The 17,175-nt window shown below is 39.4% G+C and overlaps 1 protein-coding gene across 1 annotated transcript in view; it reads left to right on the top strand.

Annotated features, from left to right (window-relative positions):
• The window catches only part of LOC140191596 (protein HEG-like), a 70,449-nt gene extending 53,508 nt beyond the window's left edge, over nucleotides 1-16,941 (top strand). Inside the window, exons 9-13 of the mRNA XM_072249135.1 lie at nucleotides 858-900; nucleotides 1,775-1,812; nucleotides 4,814-4,901; nucleotides 9,160-9,337; nucleotides 11,761-16,941. Of these exons, the coding sequence (XP_072105236.1) occupies nucleotides 858-900; nucleotides 1,775-1,812; nucleotides 4,814-4,901; nucleotides 9,160-9,337; nucleotides 11,761-11,883 (470 nt within the window). The 3' untranslated portion in view covers nucleotides 11,884-16,941. The remainder of the gene's footprint in view (nucleotides 1-857; nucleotides 901-1,774; nucleotides 1,813-4,813; nucleotides 4,902-9,159; nucleotides 9,338-11,760) is intronic.
• Nucleotides 16,942-17,175: the final 234 nt, after the last annotated feature.

Raw genomic sequence — 17,175 nt, 5'->3', positions numbered from 1 at the left:
TTTGCTTTTGCTGCAAGTTCAACATGAATGATGCCTGCAGTCTCACTCTGTAAATGAGCTTCCTCATTTCTCTTTTAAATACCTTGTGTTTAATATTTGTTCTAGATTCTTCAACTGCTGTTAAAGCAGATTCTTTCCATCGGCCTTCCTAATTTTAGGCATCTCTTGCCATTCTGCTAAGATCTAGCTTTTGGGACCAATGTCAGAAGGTGAGAGAGGAAAAGATTAAGGGAATGGCAAGGAGAAATTCTAGTTCTTATGTCCTGGCAGCTGAAACTATGTGACACCAGTTGTGAAAACATTTAGATTGGACATGGGGCCAAAACTTTTCAACAAATACTCTGATTTTTAACGTCTTTACATTTGGTCTGTTATGAAGAATTTTGAGATGGTTAAGGTAATTGATCTACTGTTTCAGCCAGGCTTCCAGTACAGTGTTATACCTGCTTGATCCCATAAAGAGTTTTGAACATCTTTGAGCCTATTGAGAACTAATTGCCTTGTCTCCAGAAGTCCCTGAGCTCCATTGGTACAGCACCAGGCTCTGTTAAGCTTTTGAGTAATACTTCTCTTTTACCTTGTGGAGCAAGAAATCATTCAAGTCACCATCAAAGGGCACATGTTCAGCAAACGTAAGTAGATTACTGTGTGTACTTTTGTACAATGTTGATATAAACCTGTCCTTCTGGATTGTTGATAATATTTTCATAATGGTGGTTTAAAAAAGTACACACAGCTTATACAGGTGTCTTTATGGACTTAATATTGCTGTCTGCTGGCATAAACATGTCACCAGTTGAAATGATGAAGATCAATTCAAGACACAATAAGTGTATTTACTTTTCTTTTTAAAACAGCTTGTCCAAGTGGACTTAAACTTCAGAATGGATCATGTGTAAAGTAAGTTGAGCACGATTCATGCTTATTTAGGAAGTCCTTTCTGACAGTATCCGCACCAGTCACAAGGATGAGGCAATCTGATATTTAATTCTGGATAGTTTTGTGATCCAAGAGACTTCAACATTATCCTTAACTTCTGTTTATTTTGTTAAGTGATTATCATGCTTTCCTTTCCTTGAGTTGGGAGCCAATCGTAGCATGTGCGCTGAACTGTACTTTTAGCAAGAAAAGAGACTTGATAATTGGATAAAAGGGTAATATTTGGAGTCAGTGCTCTGCAATCACCAATCATGTAATTAAATCTAATTGCCCTCATGAGTAGAAATGGAGAATTATTCTAATCCTGCTTTTTGGAGTCCTTATTACAAATATAATAATTTATTTACATCATAGTACACAGTGTAATTTTCTCTATTCTACCAAGAGGTTACAGCCTCCAAGTGAGGAATGATATCCCATACTTGAAGTCCTCTGCATTTCTCCAGGTGTGTGGGTTTGAATGGGTTAAGTGCAGGAGTAATCCATTTTCCTCCTTTTGCTGAGATGAATTTTACTGAAATCCGACTTCTCACATAGAAAACTATATGCTTGTGAACCTGAAATCTGCCCCGACCTTTATTGCTTCTCCAACCATGAAATTAGATTAAATTTAAAACTTTGTCAAAATCTAATCTGGAAAAATTACAGTTCGAATGCCATGCTTAGCATAATATTGGAGATGGGTATCAAAAGTATTTCTATCAGAGCTATGAAACTTCCAAAGCATTAACCCAAAGGTTTTTTGTAGATGGGAGAATGATGGAGGTTGAATTTTAAACATTGTCTTGCAGTGGTATTTCCATCGGTGCAAAAACCATTTGTTTGTTACTTTCAGGTGTCCATTTGGTTATAGTGGATTTGACTGTGATAAATGTAAGTAGCTGTCATCTGATCCCTTGCAAACTGGTCCAAAAAAAGTTCAAACTGTGTGCAAATCATGCATACTATCAGCCGAAGATAGTGTTATAAATTGTGGGAATAAATAGAGAGCTATAATATTAAACATACTTTATACATATTGATGCACTACTGTGCATTCCGTACAAGGAGGACATATTGTCTCACACCTCTCTAGTTTGTGAGCTGACGAAGCGGATTTTGCTGCGGTGGGGTAGGAATTGCTATACAAGGGGGTAAACTGGGAGACGATGCATTCCTTCTGCTGTTTGCTCTGGGGCTGCTGTGTTCTTTAATGCATTGGCATAAGGATCTGGGCACCACTCTGAATGGACTTTCAGTGGATAACGTGATTGAGGACCATTGACATCTCAAGGATTGCAGCCTATCGCAAGTAAATTGTAGCTAACCACTTGAAGGCTCGTTGTTTTCAAGAAGTATTTAAAACATGAGCAAAGTGGTAACAGAAACTGCACTGTGTTGCCCTCATGCACATTTCAAAAGTCAAGATTGAGTGTATTGTCATATATACAAGCGTATGCACAGGTGCAGTGAAAGGCTGACTAATGGCGGCACCACAGGCCATAGCATCAGATGCACAATATTCACAAGAAAAGTCATAAATTAATCATAAGGACAAACATGATGAGAACAAAACAACGAAGCCCATTGCAGTGCAAGGTGGTCATAGTGTTCCTACGCTGAGGTAATGATTAGGATTGTGCAGGTTGTTTCAAGAACAATTTTTGGCTTTGCACTATTTATTTTAGCAATGTGAGTGCTTTATTGCAGCTAAAAGATGTGTGCTTAAATGCTAAACTTGAGTGATATTTTAAGCCCTTGGCCGAGAGGAGAGACTATCACTGAATCTAAGTTCTAGGCGTGACATTTGGGTAAATGTTTGTGGCTGTGTACTGTGTCATAATTTAATCTCTCAGGTTCACCACCACTGTCCTGGCAGTGCAGTCCCCGTCTTCTCATTACCCGTGTGCGTTATTCTCTCACATGCCTGCCAGCTCTCCGTTGATTCTTTTCCCACCTTTTCTGTTTTAAGCTTCTAATTTGTCACTCCTTTTGACAATGGGAGAGCGTTCAACCTCTGAGCAGAACGATTCAGAACACCAAGAGCAACTACAAAACCGACAAACTCACCCAGCAGTTGAGCTGCATCCACAACTGTGAGATTTGCCCACTTGTGTTCTGCCAAACGTGCTTCCTGAAAATCTGAACTCTGCTTTCTCCCTTTGTGGTAGAGGCAGCCATTCAAGTGGTGGAGTGAATGATGACAGGGGCCAATGTAGTTGCGAATCTAGAGTGTTCAGTGTTCTCTGCTGGTGCTCTATTTAAGTGTGCAACAAATCTCTGAAAATTAACGCACAGGTACGGCAACCCTCAGAAAAACAAGTAGCACGTTGGCCCTTTTTGCAAAAGGATTTGTACCCAGAAATAAGACTTTTTATTGTAATCATACAGGCAGCTGGAATATTTTGTACAGGTCTCATTTCTCTCTACCAAACACACAAACAACAGAAGAAATGCAGCAAAAAATCAACACATTAAGAAGTAAACACACACAAAATGCTGGAGGAACTCAGCAGGTCAGGCAGCATCTATGGAAAGGAATAAACAGTCAATATTTTGGGCTGAGATTATTCATCAGTCCTGATGAAGGGACTTGGCCCAAAACATCAACTCTTTATTCCTTTCCAAAGGTGTTGCCCGACCTGCTGAGTTCTTCAAGCATTTTGTATGTGTTTACTCTGTGTTTCCAGCATCTGTAGAATCTCTTGCATTTAAGATTAAGAAGTTAACTCTCTTTCTCTTTCCAGATACTGCATGATCTACTGCGCATTTTCTACATTTGTTTTGCCAGGTTATTCTTGGAATCGGGGTGGAGGCAGGGGCTTGTCTTTTTTTTTTTAGAAACCTTAAGTGAGTTCACAAAAATGAGAGGTGATCTTATCAAAACACAAAGTTCTTACTGGGGTTGACGGAGCTGATCGATGTTACTCTTGGTTGGGGCGTTTACAGCTAACAGTTATAAACTCCTTTATACAATGCTATCGACGATTGCATCTTCCAAATCTTAATTTTTATTGTAAAGTTCAAAATAATTATCGATACCTTCAAATTCTTCGTAGTTCCTAACTTGTTAAAGTAGTGAAATAATTTCATGTTCACTCCTGGCTGTTGCTGGCATCTCCAAGTCTGAATGTTTGAAACTGCAGTGAGCAAAACAGTTCTAAATTGTCTTGCTGCTTATTTCGCGCCAACTATCAGTGACAAAAATCACTGCTTTTTGAACATAATTGACGCTAATTATAAACTGTTCTCTCTAAGTAAAATATCGTGTCTAATGGCCACACAAGCGCATGCGTTTGACGCTAGTTAGAAACTGTTTGGCAACAGTCTCCTGTTCCAATTAAGTGACAGAGTGTCTCACATAAGAAAATGTCTATTTTCTCAAATAATTTTTGTTCTTTGAGTTGTCCCAGATGAGCGGTGTCCCAATTAACCGGAATCCACTGTACTTGCCTTCATCGTGTTCCTACTCCCATTACTTTCGTATTAGAATCCGGTTTATTATCACTGACACATCATAAAACTTGTTGTTTTGTGGCAACAGTATAATGCAAAACATAAAAGAAAATTACAACAAGTTTACTTTGTGTAAGTGGATAGTGTTAATGGACCATTCAGAAATTTGATGGCAGAGGGGAAAAAATGTTGAGCGTGTGTCTTCAGCATTTAGTTCATTATAGTTTGACTCAGAACAAAAAAGAATCTTATCTCTTTTTATTCTCTGAATTAATAATTTGCGCGTTTTTAAAATCCTTTAATGTTTAATACTTGTTTACTTTATGATCGAGTACAGTACTTAAATGTGTTCAGATTCCTATTGAAGGGACATGTGATACATTTCCATCTACATTAATTCAGATGAATATTAACATGTTTTCCATCTTTCTGTTCCCAGCATATTTATTGGCTCTTGTTGTGGTGTCCTGTGTCCTGGGTGGTATCCTCCTACTCTTGCTGTTGGCTTTAATGGGAATATGTCTCAGGTAAGGATGTGACCTGAACAAACTAATTGAGTTCTTTCTGTCAGATGCTGCGAGAGGACAAGGTTACCAGCTTGGCCTATCTTTACTTAACATAGCAATGTTCAGTAGTCAAGTTTTCACTTTATTGCCTTAATTGTTTATCAAATGAGTTGCTAAACGTCAGAGGCAAAGGACGAATTCTTCACCTTGACTATTTTTCTTGTGCAATAAAATCCAAAGACAAAATTATACATTTTATCAAATATCTTCTTCCTTTAACTTCAACCCAACGTATCACTAAATCATGCAGGATTTAGCTTCCCTTGCATAGCAAGAAGCAATACAGGTTTCCCCCGCCATCCGAAGGTAGAGCATTCCTATGAATGCTCGTAAGCTGGAATGTCGTAAAGTGAAGAAGCAATTACCATTTATTTATACAGGAAAAAATTGTGAGTGTTCGCAGACCCAAAAAATAACCCTACCAAATCATACCAAATAACACATAAAACCTAAAATAACAGTAACATATAGTAAAAGCAGGAATGATATGATAAATACACAGCCTATATAAAGTAGAAATACTTTTCTACAATCATTGCCGTACTGTTCTCCGTAGCGAAAATCTCACACAAGCGCTCTCGGCAGAAACACTCTCCAGTAACCTTTAAACTATGAAGCGGCCAAATCATACCAAATAACACGTAAAAATACACAGCCTATATAAAGTAGAGATAATGTATATACAGTGTAGTATCACTTATGGGAATCTGGAAGACAGCGATGATGGTGAACACACTGAAGTACACACTGATGATGGTGTGTTAGGCTGAGTCATCGGAGGTTGGGGTGGTGCAGTGGCCCCACCCTCCGGGCAGTGAACTGATACCGATCCACGAAGAATCAGCAATCGCCTCTGATCTGGGCTGACATTTATGTGCCAGGCGGCACCTAATTAATTAGCTTGTTTATTTCAGCTTTTTTTCTTAAAGATGTGCTGGGTGCATCCCAGCTACAGCTGCATTCTCCGCAGCAATGTATCGGTCCACGGCATTGGGGTGGTGGGACACTGGGGTGTCATCTCATCGTCGTCTGTTTCCATTAGGGCAGGCAGATAATCTTCCTCTATGTCTGCCTGCCTCGATGTCGAAGGTCGAGGTTCATCATCTGCTGTGGCTGATGTGGAAGGCTTGAAAAACGACAGTATGCTTGTCTGCTAGCCTCGCGCATTTTTCTATCATCTCATGCAGTTGCTTCACGTTCAGTTCCTGAACGACTTCACTTTCGGTCCGTTCGCTAGGGCATTCAGTTTCGATTGTTATCCTTTCCTCTTCCAATTGCATCAGCTCTTCATCTATCAGTTCTTGGTCATGGGATGCCAAAACCTCTTCAACATCATCTTCGTCAACTTCCACAAGCCAAACTCACTTTGTCCTTACTTCGTTCACCATGATCGAAACGCTTAATTATGCCTAGTTTTACACTAAGTGTAACACCCTTACAAGCTCTTTTAGGCTTTTCTGATACCTTAGAACTCATCTTGCTAACGGTTGCTCACAGGCACGTGTTTAAGCAATGCCGGCTAGAATGTAGTTCCGGGGGAGGAGCTTGGCTGCTCAGGGCGCGCGCTGCCTTTTTATCGCGCGCTGTCTTTTTTTTCGTAACAGTGAAAACACCTTCTGTTAGCAAAAACAGGTAACTAATGTAGGTCTTTTGTAACAGCGAAGTTTTGTAAAGCGAGCGTTTGAAAAGCGGGGGACACCCGTACCTGTTATGTACTGTATGCGCGAAGCAAGCAAGGCAATGGAGTAATATCATCAAACATTTTTACTGAGTCATGTTAGTAACAGAGCACATTGGGCAACTTAAAATGTGGGAGTGACGAGCCAGGCCCACCAAGATGAAAAACATACGCACTTGAAACCCCGTGCCAAAGGAGAGCCCTCTGTGTGTAGGAGGCCCAGCTGATTGACTGTATGATCAATCGGCTGCATGTGTACTTGCCACGTTCTCACAATTGATCCTGCTACGGTACAATGCCAGTACACAAGTGGTTGCTCAGGGACCAGCATCCTATACTGATGTCACCGTTGTGTTCAAAGCCTTGGCATACACTTAAATAACAGCTCAACATTGCTGGGTCCTGAGTATATGAATATTGTTGGCCTATCTTTCCTTGACTGCCGGCTTAGCAGAGTAAAATTTAGATATAGACGTGCACCTGATACTGTATGAGAACCACCCCATTTCAAATCACTGCTGCATATGATAGACGTACTTATCCTTAACACATTTAGCAACTTTGCACAGCGTTTACTTTCCTGCCAACCACCCACCAAAGTGCTTTTTGCGGAAGGAATTAGTGATATAGAGGTAAGATAGCTGCTCGGACTGGAGATAATGCGGAAAAATCCAATGTGATTTAGTGAATTTAATGGATCAGACTTGTAGCACTGTCTGGCCAACCCCCTTTCTCTTGCTGCTTTCTGTCAGAGCTGGAAGCGTACAAGTCCAGTTGACGCTTGTCCTTCCATCTGTCACTAAGTAATTTGCACCATATAACAGATACTATCCTCACTGCCTTGGTATATGGTGCTATTTTGGTTAATCCTTCCTCAGTACAAGTGCTTAAAGTTAATGGTGACTCAAAACAGAAGCATTGAGCCTAACTTGGTTTGAAGTGACTCATCCATGGAAGATGAAAGGAGGAACAAATAGCGGGTATTTGTAAAGTCTACATTGGATAGTCAAGGCACATTGGAAAGACCATAAGACATAGGAGTAGATTTAGGCTATTTGACCTTATTTGAGTCTGCTCTGCCATTCCATTATGATTGGTCTATTTCCCACTCAACTCCATTCTCCTGCCTTCTCCCCATAACCTTTGACTCTCTCGCTACTTAAGAACTTATCACAATACACAATGACTTGGCCTCCACAGCTGTCTGTGGCAATGAATTCCACAGATTTACCACCCTCTGGCTAGAGAAATTCCTCCTCATCTCTGTTCCAAAGAGACATCCCTCTTTTAAGGCTGTGCCCTCCTGTCCTAGACTCCTCCCTGCCCCCACTATAGGGAACATTTTCTCCACATCCACTCGATCTAAGCTTTTCAATATTCCCATTCTGATATGTCTATCCACGGCCTCCTCTACTGTCAAGATGAAGCCACACTCAGGTTGGAGGAACAACACCTTATATTCTGTCTGGGTAGCCTCCAACCTGATGGCATGAACATTGACTTCTCTAACTTATGTTAATGCCCCACCTCCCCTTTGTACCCCATCAGTTATTGATTTATTATTATTATTAATTTTTTTCTCTCTTCCCTTTTTCTCCCTCTGTCCCTCTCACTATACTCCTTGCCCATCCTCTGGGCTTCCCCCCTCCCCTTTTCTTTCTCCTTAGGCTTCCCGTCCTATGATCCTCTCATGTCCCTTTTGCCAATCACCCGTCCACCTCTTGGCTCCATCCCTCCCCCTCCTGTCTTCTCCTATCATTTTGGATCTCCCCTTCCTCCTCCCACTTTTAAATCTCTTACTATCTCTTCTTTCAGTTAGTCCTGACGAAGGGTCCCGGCCCGAGACCTCGACTGTACCTCTTCCTAGAGATGCTGCCTGGCCTGCTGCATTCACCAGCAACTTTTATGTGTATTGCTTGAAATTCCAGTATCCGCAGATTTCCTCGTGTTTGTGAATATTCGATAGGTTTCAATGTGACTCTCTCCACCCCGCCTCCCCCCGTAATCTTCAGTGAACATAGGCCCAAAGCCATCAAATGCTCATCACATGTTAGCCCTGTCATTCCTGGGATCATTCTCATGAACCTGCTCTGGAAAGGTCCTTGAAAGGTGGGATATTCAAGAGGAAGTAATTTCAGAATCAGAATCAGGTTTATTATCACTGACATATGTTGTGAAATCTGTTGTCTTGTGGCAGCAGTACAGTGCAATACATAAAAATTGCTATAAATTACAATAAGAATATATATAAAATAAATAAGCAGTACAAAAAAGTAAGATAGTGAGGCAGTATTCATGGATTCATGGACCGTTCAGAAATCTGATGGCAGAAGGATGAAGCTGTTTCTAAAATTTAAATAGACAGTTCACATTGGTGGATAAATGTTAAGGTACAAAAGATTTTGAACTAATACTTGTATATTCAAGGAGCTTCACGCGTCCTTGCAAAGTGTATTATTTATATTACTCAAGGTCCAATGGATGGTGGGACTGAATTGCAACTAAGCAGCACTTCGATTTTTTTAAAAACTTTTTTTGCAGGTTAAGGAGTGGCGCCTATAGCTCCTCATCCAGCTCACATGATTATATAATGTGGCCCAAATCCGAGATGCCGAAGATCCCTCGCGCCACCATGCACTGGGATGGCAATCAACTTGAAATGCAGGAGAACGGAAGCACCAGCAGTTTAAATGATATCCATCGGGAAGGAGGGAGAATGGTGAGAGGAGTTAAAAATATATATTGGAAGCTGAGGGTGAAAAATAACAACAGTAATTTTGCCCTTTTTCATTTTGTACACTTACTTTCTTCTCTGACTCTCAAAATGGCAAAATATTCTTGTCTAGGTTTCCACACAAGAACCTGGAATTAACCCACCAACAGACTTGGAATGGCACTTTTGGTAGATGTTTCTCCAGTGTCCCTTGGTTCCCTCTTCTCGTGCACTCTGAATAAGTTGTTTCTTGTGAAGTACATTTGTTTCTTGTTTCTTGTGAAGTACATTTAAGTACATTCTTCTTAAAAGGATATATGTGCTCCAGGGAGACAGTAATGGGCTTCAGCTCTCCGTTGCTGACTCCTTGAATCAGCTTCATATTATTACTTCATTAGCCAAACCAACTTAAAATGTTGGCACTGAGATCAAGCCCTTCCCGCACTACGGTTATTTCTTGTAAAGTACAAATTTCACATTTCTCAGGAATTGTTGCCCAATTTTCCTAAAGTGATTATGCTTTGAAACCAAAATGGAGATTTCAGTATATGACCAATGATAATTGAAGATGGAGAGCCATGTAGCTTCAATCCAGAAAGATTCTAATGTTTTCTCCATTTGAGAATGTGGAAGGGGGAAGGTTATTCTCCTTTTTGGCCAGAATGCCTACTTTAAGAAGTTGCAAAGCAGCACAGTGGTAAATCCAGTTGTATCAGGGATGCCCGATGACAGATTCTCCAGAACAATTTAACGTACATTCCCTCAGTGATATAAAAGGAAGCTCGGAATGGGGAATAGTATCCGTTCATGTATGACTAATGTAGAAATCACTAAAGTGAATCGCTCTAGTAAGCACATGGTTGAATTTTGAGTGAGGGGAATGGCCTGAAAGTGATTATTAGCATACTTCACTTGGGTGTAGTCTGTTTTCAGCACTTATCACTGAAAGAAACGTGCGATTGTATATCAAAGCACATACCTTCACACCAACATGCACAAAATGTTGGAAGAACTCAGCGAGTCAAGCAGTATCTATGGAGGGGAAAAAAGAGTCGACATTTCAGCTCAGTCTGAAATGTGGACTGTTTATTTTCTTCCATAGATGCTACCTGACTTGCTGAGTTCCTCCAGCATTTGTGTGCATTGCTCAAGATTTCCAGCATCTGCAGAATCTCTCGTGTTTATGACATGTCTTCATACACTGGGCAATAGACTCGCTCTCCCCCAAAACACTGATGTGGTGAGGTCAATTTAAAATATTGAATCTGAGAACGGTGAATTATTGCTAATAAAGGGTATAAGGTCATTTATAAAACCTGGTAGTAATTGGAGTTAAGATTTGGATCAGCCATGATCTGATGTGGATAACTTCACTCACCACTACTCTGAACTGATTCTACGACCCACAGACTCACTTTCAAGGACTCTTTACAACTCATGTTCTCAGTATTATTTTTATTTGCACAGTTTGCCGCCTTTTGCACATTAGTTGTTTGTCAGTCTTTGTTTATGTATAGTTTATTTGAAAAATTCTTTTGCATTTCTTCATTTTCCGGTAAATATCTGTCTGAAAATGGTAACATGTAATAAATTTACTTTGAACTTTAAATGTAATTCCTGTGCAAGACTTAGGTAATGTAATATACCTCTGCTCCCAAAGCTTATCCCTTTTGAAGAATGCATATTTTATATTTCAGATTAAAAGTTTGAAGTTCAAAGTAAATTTATTATCAAGGTAGTACGTGGTAATGTATAATAACTTGATAATAAATTTACTTTGAACTTCAAACTTTTAAATTTCAGGCAGAAAATGCCACTAGAGAAAGCAGTTCACATTTGCTTTATCTGGCTTGCACAGTTCCACATATTGTGGACAAGCCTCTCCATAGATAAAACAAGTTTGAGAAATCTAACAGGGGAATGTAATACAAGGAAGTTACTAGAGGGAGCAATTTGCCATATTTCAGCTAATCACTGTTGGTCTCCTCTGCTTCCTTTTCCCCAAACAAACTAAACAAACTTATTGTTTAAAATGGGGGGATGACTAGCTCCATCACTATCCAGAGCAGCTGATAGCTCACAACCAACACTGAGGTAGAAAACTGTAAAGTTACCAGCACAATATGTGATTGTTATACCATCAATCTAGATTAAGGTGAGTTTATTAATGGTGTTAAATTATCTGTTGCATTTTACATACTGGTTTTTTGACTTTCATACCTATATATGAATGACTTTCTGTTTTTGGGATTCCTGGTAGTTCTGGAATGGCTCCCTCACGAACGTTAATGATTTGCTGTATTCATTTTGTGCAATTGCATTGAATATGATCAGTTCTGAAGTCTTTGAGGGGTACATTGTTTGTCTTTTATAAAATCAAATCTTGTCTTTTGATTATAACTTTGTTTTGCATTCTTTTGTTATTCTAGCCTGAGAAGAATGATGACCTGAAGACTTTTAAAGGAAAACAGCAGTCTCGTTACACCTATCTCTGTCAAGGGCAAGAGAATCCATATTATGTCAGTGATGAAAAGAAGCCAGAATACTTGTAAAAATGAGAAGATGGTGTAAATGCACTCACACTGGAATAAAGAGGATGGAACCCTTTGTACTTGTGTGCATGTTGCACAGCAAGTATGAGGGAGGGGAGGAAAAGATGAATTTTACAAATTTCTAAACCCCATGTTATTGGAAAATAGAATTCAAGCTCATTGGCTACTAAACTATCAGATGGGAAGTCAAATTTCCAATGTCAGCTTTTTAGAACATGTTATTTGCCTCTCCTCCTCCAAAAGCAAATCAAATCCTTACTCCAGGTATAACCACACGAAACAGGGGAGAGGAAAGAAACTTAGAATAACTGGCCACTCAATTTCTTTGACACCACTGTTGGGATTTTTGTGGGAGGAGTGAATCCCTGATATGAAGAGTATCCCCCATTTGAGGCATTTTATTGTTTTAATTAAATACTGACTCATTACATTTATTTTCAAACCCTAAACATACAGGTCTCTGCTGTGTCAGGGAAATAGTTCATTCAGAGTTCAGTGTCATACTGCACATAACTGCAGTAGAAAAGCCTCCTTTGAAATGATTCAGGAATCTTCACCTGAACTTCCCAGATGAAAGAATAAATTAAATTGCCCTTTTACTTTTAAGATTTTAATAAGTTATCCTTAAAATATCAACCTTTTTTTATAATGACAAGGAAAGTTGTAACATTTTCATGTTTGTTTGAATGTACTTAAGTTGTTGGGGTTGGATGCATTTGCCTAGCCACACCACTAACTGTTCCTCCTTTAGTAAAATCAGGGGTAAAAATAATTTGTCTACTTTTAATGGATATTCTATCACCAGCTCTGTAGTATTGCTCTGCTTTCCTTAGTAGGCTATAATAAGCAATGTGATGAGATAACTTTTCGCATAACTATATTTACTGTAACAAATAATGAGAAAATTAATCTTTGAACTTGTATTGAGAGATTGGTTTGTAGAAAATAGTAAATTAGAAATTTGCCACTTAAAATACTAGATGGAAATTGTTCACCTTCTAACATGATAAACGACATTCATTTATTGCATCACCAGCAAGCTAAAGGAGGGCGCATTTTCACCAAAAAATAGCTTAAATTGTTTCAAAAGTTGCACATTTTACTAATGGATTATGTAGATATCTTGTAAATACTCTGGTGCATACTTTAGCTCCAAGATGTATATTTAGTTTATTGACTACTGTAGACAAACTTCTGGTTTGAATCTGCAGTTGGTTTAAAACCTTCAGTCTTTTGATTATTGATTCATTAATTTATTTTCTGCAGTGAAGACACAAAATCTAATTAATTTTTACCTGGCATAAAGGGGTGGTATTATACTTGTCAAATGTGCATTAAAGTAGATTTTGATTGTTTATCATGACTTTGTTAGCTGGTTTCTTAACATGTTGAAAATTTTAATATGATGGCTAACACTGTAAGAAAAATTCACCCTTTTTTATTTCTCAGTAAAATTTGCTTTGTCTCATTCTCAGCGCTACATTTCAGTTCTGTGTCTTGGATATCTAACCTAACTCTCCAATACTTTTGTAACCTCTAGTTCTTTCTGTGAGCTAGCTGCACTGTGGAAATATTTACAAACTGACCATAGCATTGTGGCTAACACATGAGCTTGAGTGAGGAGACCCTGTGACCAAGTATAGTCATACACATGTGATGTTGACACCATGGTGCATAGTTACTGTAGGGACAGCATTTTTACTGCCCCAGTGAGACTGGCTGAGGCCATATAGAACTAGTGGAAAAGGTCTGACTGCCAGCCTTAAATTAGTTTTATTAAGTTAACTAGAGGAACTACCAGTGCAAATCAAGATACAGCATATTGGTATAGTAACCACACAAAATAAAAATATCTACAGATTAAATAGTTGGAATTCCAGGTTTAGTTTTTCCTTCTCTGATTATTCTTAAAGAATACTTTAAACAAAGATGAGCATTAGTAGCACTTGACTGTTAGTGATTTAAAATGTAGTGACAATGCATTATCAAATAGCAAAGCCCATTAATTTCCCCAATTTAGCCATATGGGAAATGGCTCCAAAGATTGAACCATGCAAATGGTAACTAGTCCTAGCAATCTTTTTATTTCAAACATTTGCATTTCTTATTTTTATATGTAGACAAAGTTTCTTCAGAAGCTAATTCATAATGGTGGTCTGGTGGACAATTTGAGGTATCTTATTTAATTGCATAGCTTAAACTTTGAAGCACATTAATGAAAACATTGATAGCTTGTGCATGTAAAAGAAAACTTTTTATTTCTAATTCAAAATGGAACTGTCTATTAATAGCAAAGATGTGCCTATTTTTTTTCTCTTTTACAAAGGATATATTTTTGCAATCCTACAAATGTCTATCAGAAATCCAAGGTTCATTTGCTTAAGAAATGGATTATAGCTTTCATAGTTTCTCTGGAATGTATGCATATTTTACATTGGTAAAATTGTTTATCCATTAGCATAGAACAGTTGAACATGACCTGCTTTTGGTTCTCCACCTCATTCTGCTTTTTTGCTGCCAACTTTACCCAGTATTCTCAATAAGAGCGAAGTATAATTGCTGATGCTTCTCAAGAAGGGCCTGATGTTGTTGGTGGATGGGTAGGTGGGTGGATGTGTTTTGCAAGAGATCATTACAAGTATTCATTGCATTTGGGATAAATTAGTTGCTGTAGGCTTTGAAAATAAGTGTTTTAGCCTAGTAAATAGATTGTGTAACGTTTTCTCAAGTACTACTATTTCAGAATTTATTTTTTGGATTTGGACCAGAATTGGACCAGGCATTTGCATGGCCTGAACTCTTCCTAAGATCAGTCATGCACCAAAGGATGATGTTGTGTATTTACCACCCCTCTCCACATGCCAACAGCAATTGGAGCTCAAACTTCACACTGTGATAGACATGGAATACTCTTAGCGTAAGTGAAAGCATATTGTCCAACTTTCCCTCTGCTTTTAAAAGAGATGCTCTTCTCTTATTGGGAGATCTGATTTGGCAGTTCCAGGACTGATTCTAGTTGCTCAAACACCTTCCAGTATAAGTACGGTGCACTTAATTAAGATGATATTTACACCAATATGTAGTTCCTGAGATGTTCATTCCATGGGTGGCTTTGTGGTAACACAACTGACTGCAGTCCATTACTGAAGGCAGAGCTATATCTATGACTGGTCACTGGGTGGGTCAATGAGCTTCAGAGGAGGGGCAAACAGAGCACATTCCCCCCCCCCCCCACCACCACCGTCTGCAGAGACACCAACACCCTTTCTGTATCATTTTGCTAAGCACAGGCTCTGTCTTTCTGAATCTGCCATCACGGAGTTGTGTGGCATTCTGCAAGAAGACCCGGACCCTTTTATGCCCGGACTGTTCATCATGGAAGTTAAATCATGTTGATTCTTAACTTCCTAGCCATAGGCTCTTTCCAAGTGACCATAGCAGATCTCTACTGTGTCTCGGTCTCTAGGCCGCACATACATGAATTAATCTACCTTCCTGTTGATTTCACTGAGGATTAGGTGGCATCTCTTAGGATTTGCTGGCATTGTAGCCTCCCAAAGGAGTTGGTGGCCATTGGTTGCACTTAAACATATTGCCCCCCCCCCCACCCAGCAGATCCTAGTTCTTTACATTGACAGAAGTGGTTTCCACTCCATTAATAAGCAGATTTTCATTCCTGATACTGAATGCCATGTTTCTGAGAAGCAGGTATGACCTCCTTGGAGGACCACAAGTCAAAATTAAATAACAATACTGCCTGGAGGGACAGATGGTTGGGTGTAAGGGATACCCTTTACTTCCATGGCCATTCACACTGGTGTTGCTACAATGAGAACCATGCAAACAGCATCATGATAGTGATTGCCATTGCTCTTCTCAGGATGAGATGTCTTTGCCTGCATCAGTTTAGGGCCACATTTCAGTGCTGGTTAAGTAAACATGGAGACTTCATGTGTTAAACGTAGTACATTTTATAAAATTCCAGTCAGTAGTATGTGTCGGAGGAACAGCAATTAGACCTAGAACTTGATGGTTCTTGGCATGGAGCAGCAGAGCTGGTGTAGGAAGGCAGCTACCAGGGAGATGAGCTTAGTCTGCCTGCACAACCTTACTTACCCAGACAAGGGAAGAGTTGTTGATGTGACGTTTGTACTTAACTTGCAAAGTCCAAGACCCCGGTGGAAGCAAAGTCATCCTCTCCAAATGTCAGTCAAAACCATTGACATAGTGCCCCAATAATCGGATGGGAAGCTTAGATATACCCAAAAGTCCTCTTGCAACTTTCTTTGCAGTTCCAACTGCTCTGAAATTAACACAATGAGTACATCAATGCCTCCTTCCAGTCTTGTTCTGATTACTGAAGCCTGGCCTAAAGAACTCCCTCCCATCTGCAGGCATAAACAATGTGCAAATCAACAGAATGTAACTTTGTGAGGTCATGAAATTTATTTTCCCTTTCTTTATTTGGAGATTCACACTCCTTGGGGGGAGATTACGGTAGCATCTCCTGTCAATTCCAATAAAGATGGCGGGGCTGAAATGCTAACTCTGTCTCTCTACAAAATCTGCTGTAGAGCATTTCCATCATTTCATTTCCATGCTTTTCATCTCCTGCCAGGCTTCTCTTCTGCTGAGCTCGGTGAGTCTCCGTGCCTTCCAGTAGTCAAGACCTTTCTCATAGCTTGTAGCTTGTTAACCATTACTTGCATGTCCTCTCTTGAGTGATTGTAAGAGCTGTCCCTCAAACCTACAGTCATAATATGTTTCCCTGCAATCTCACTGATATGGGGAATGTGCCATTATTTGTGGGTGATGCCTTTCTCTGACTCTCTCTGCAGATTGTCTGCAATGAGACTTAGTGAGATCCTGTTGGAAAATGCACAGGGTCCCACTTCAGTGCTTTAAAGTCAGTTCACAGCATTTATTTTTGCAAGGGCCATGGTTTGGTGGTTGTACTGAACTGCATTTTACAGCATTAAATAGGTGAAACCAAATTTCTAGGTGAAGGACTGCATAAAAAAAAAAATAATTTTAATTTGGAATATTGTGAAGACCTGCCCAGATTTTTGTCATTTTTGAAAATTTCTGACTGAGTTGGGTACAATGTCTTTTTTCATGGTGGAAGGTGCAAAGGGAAAGAGACTAACTGATGTAATGCTCTTAACAGGAGGCTGGAATTAGTTTTGTAATCTGGGTTTCAATTTTATCACCCTGCACAAAAGAAGCATCAGTGATCCTTTGGAGATGACATAATTTCCACAGTGATCCCAAAAACATACATAAGGGAGACAC

This window comes from Mobula birostris, chromosome X, assembly GCF_030028105.1.
Source record: "Mobula birostris isolate sMobBir1 chromosome X, sMobBir1.hap1, whole genome shotgun sequence".
Taxonomy (NCBI): domain Eukaryota; kingdom Metazoa; phylum Chordata; class Chondrichthyes; order Myliobatiformes; family Myliobatidae; genus Mobula; species Mobula birostris.
This window is presented reverse-complemented; position numbering and strand designations above follow the sequence as displayed.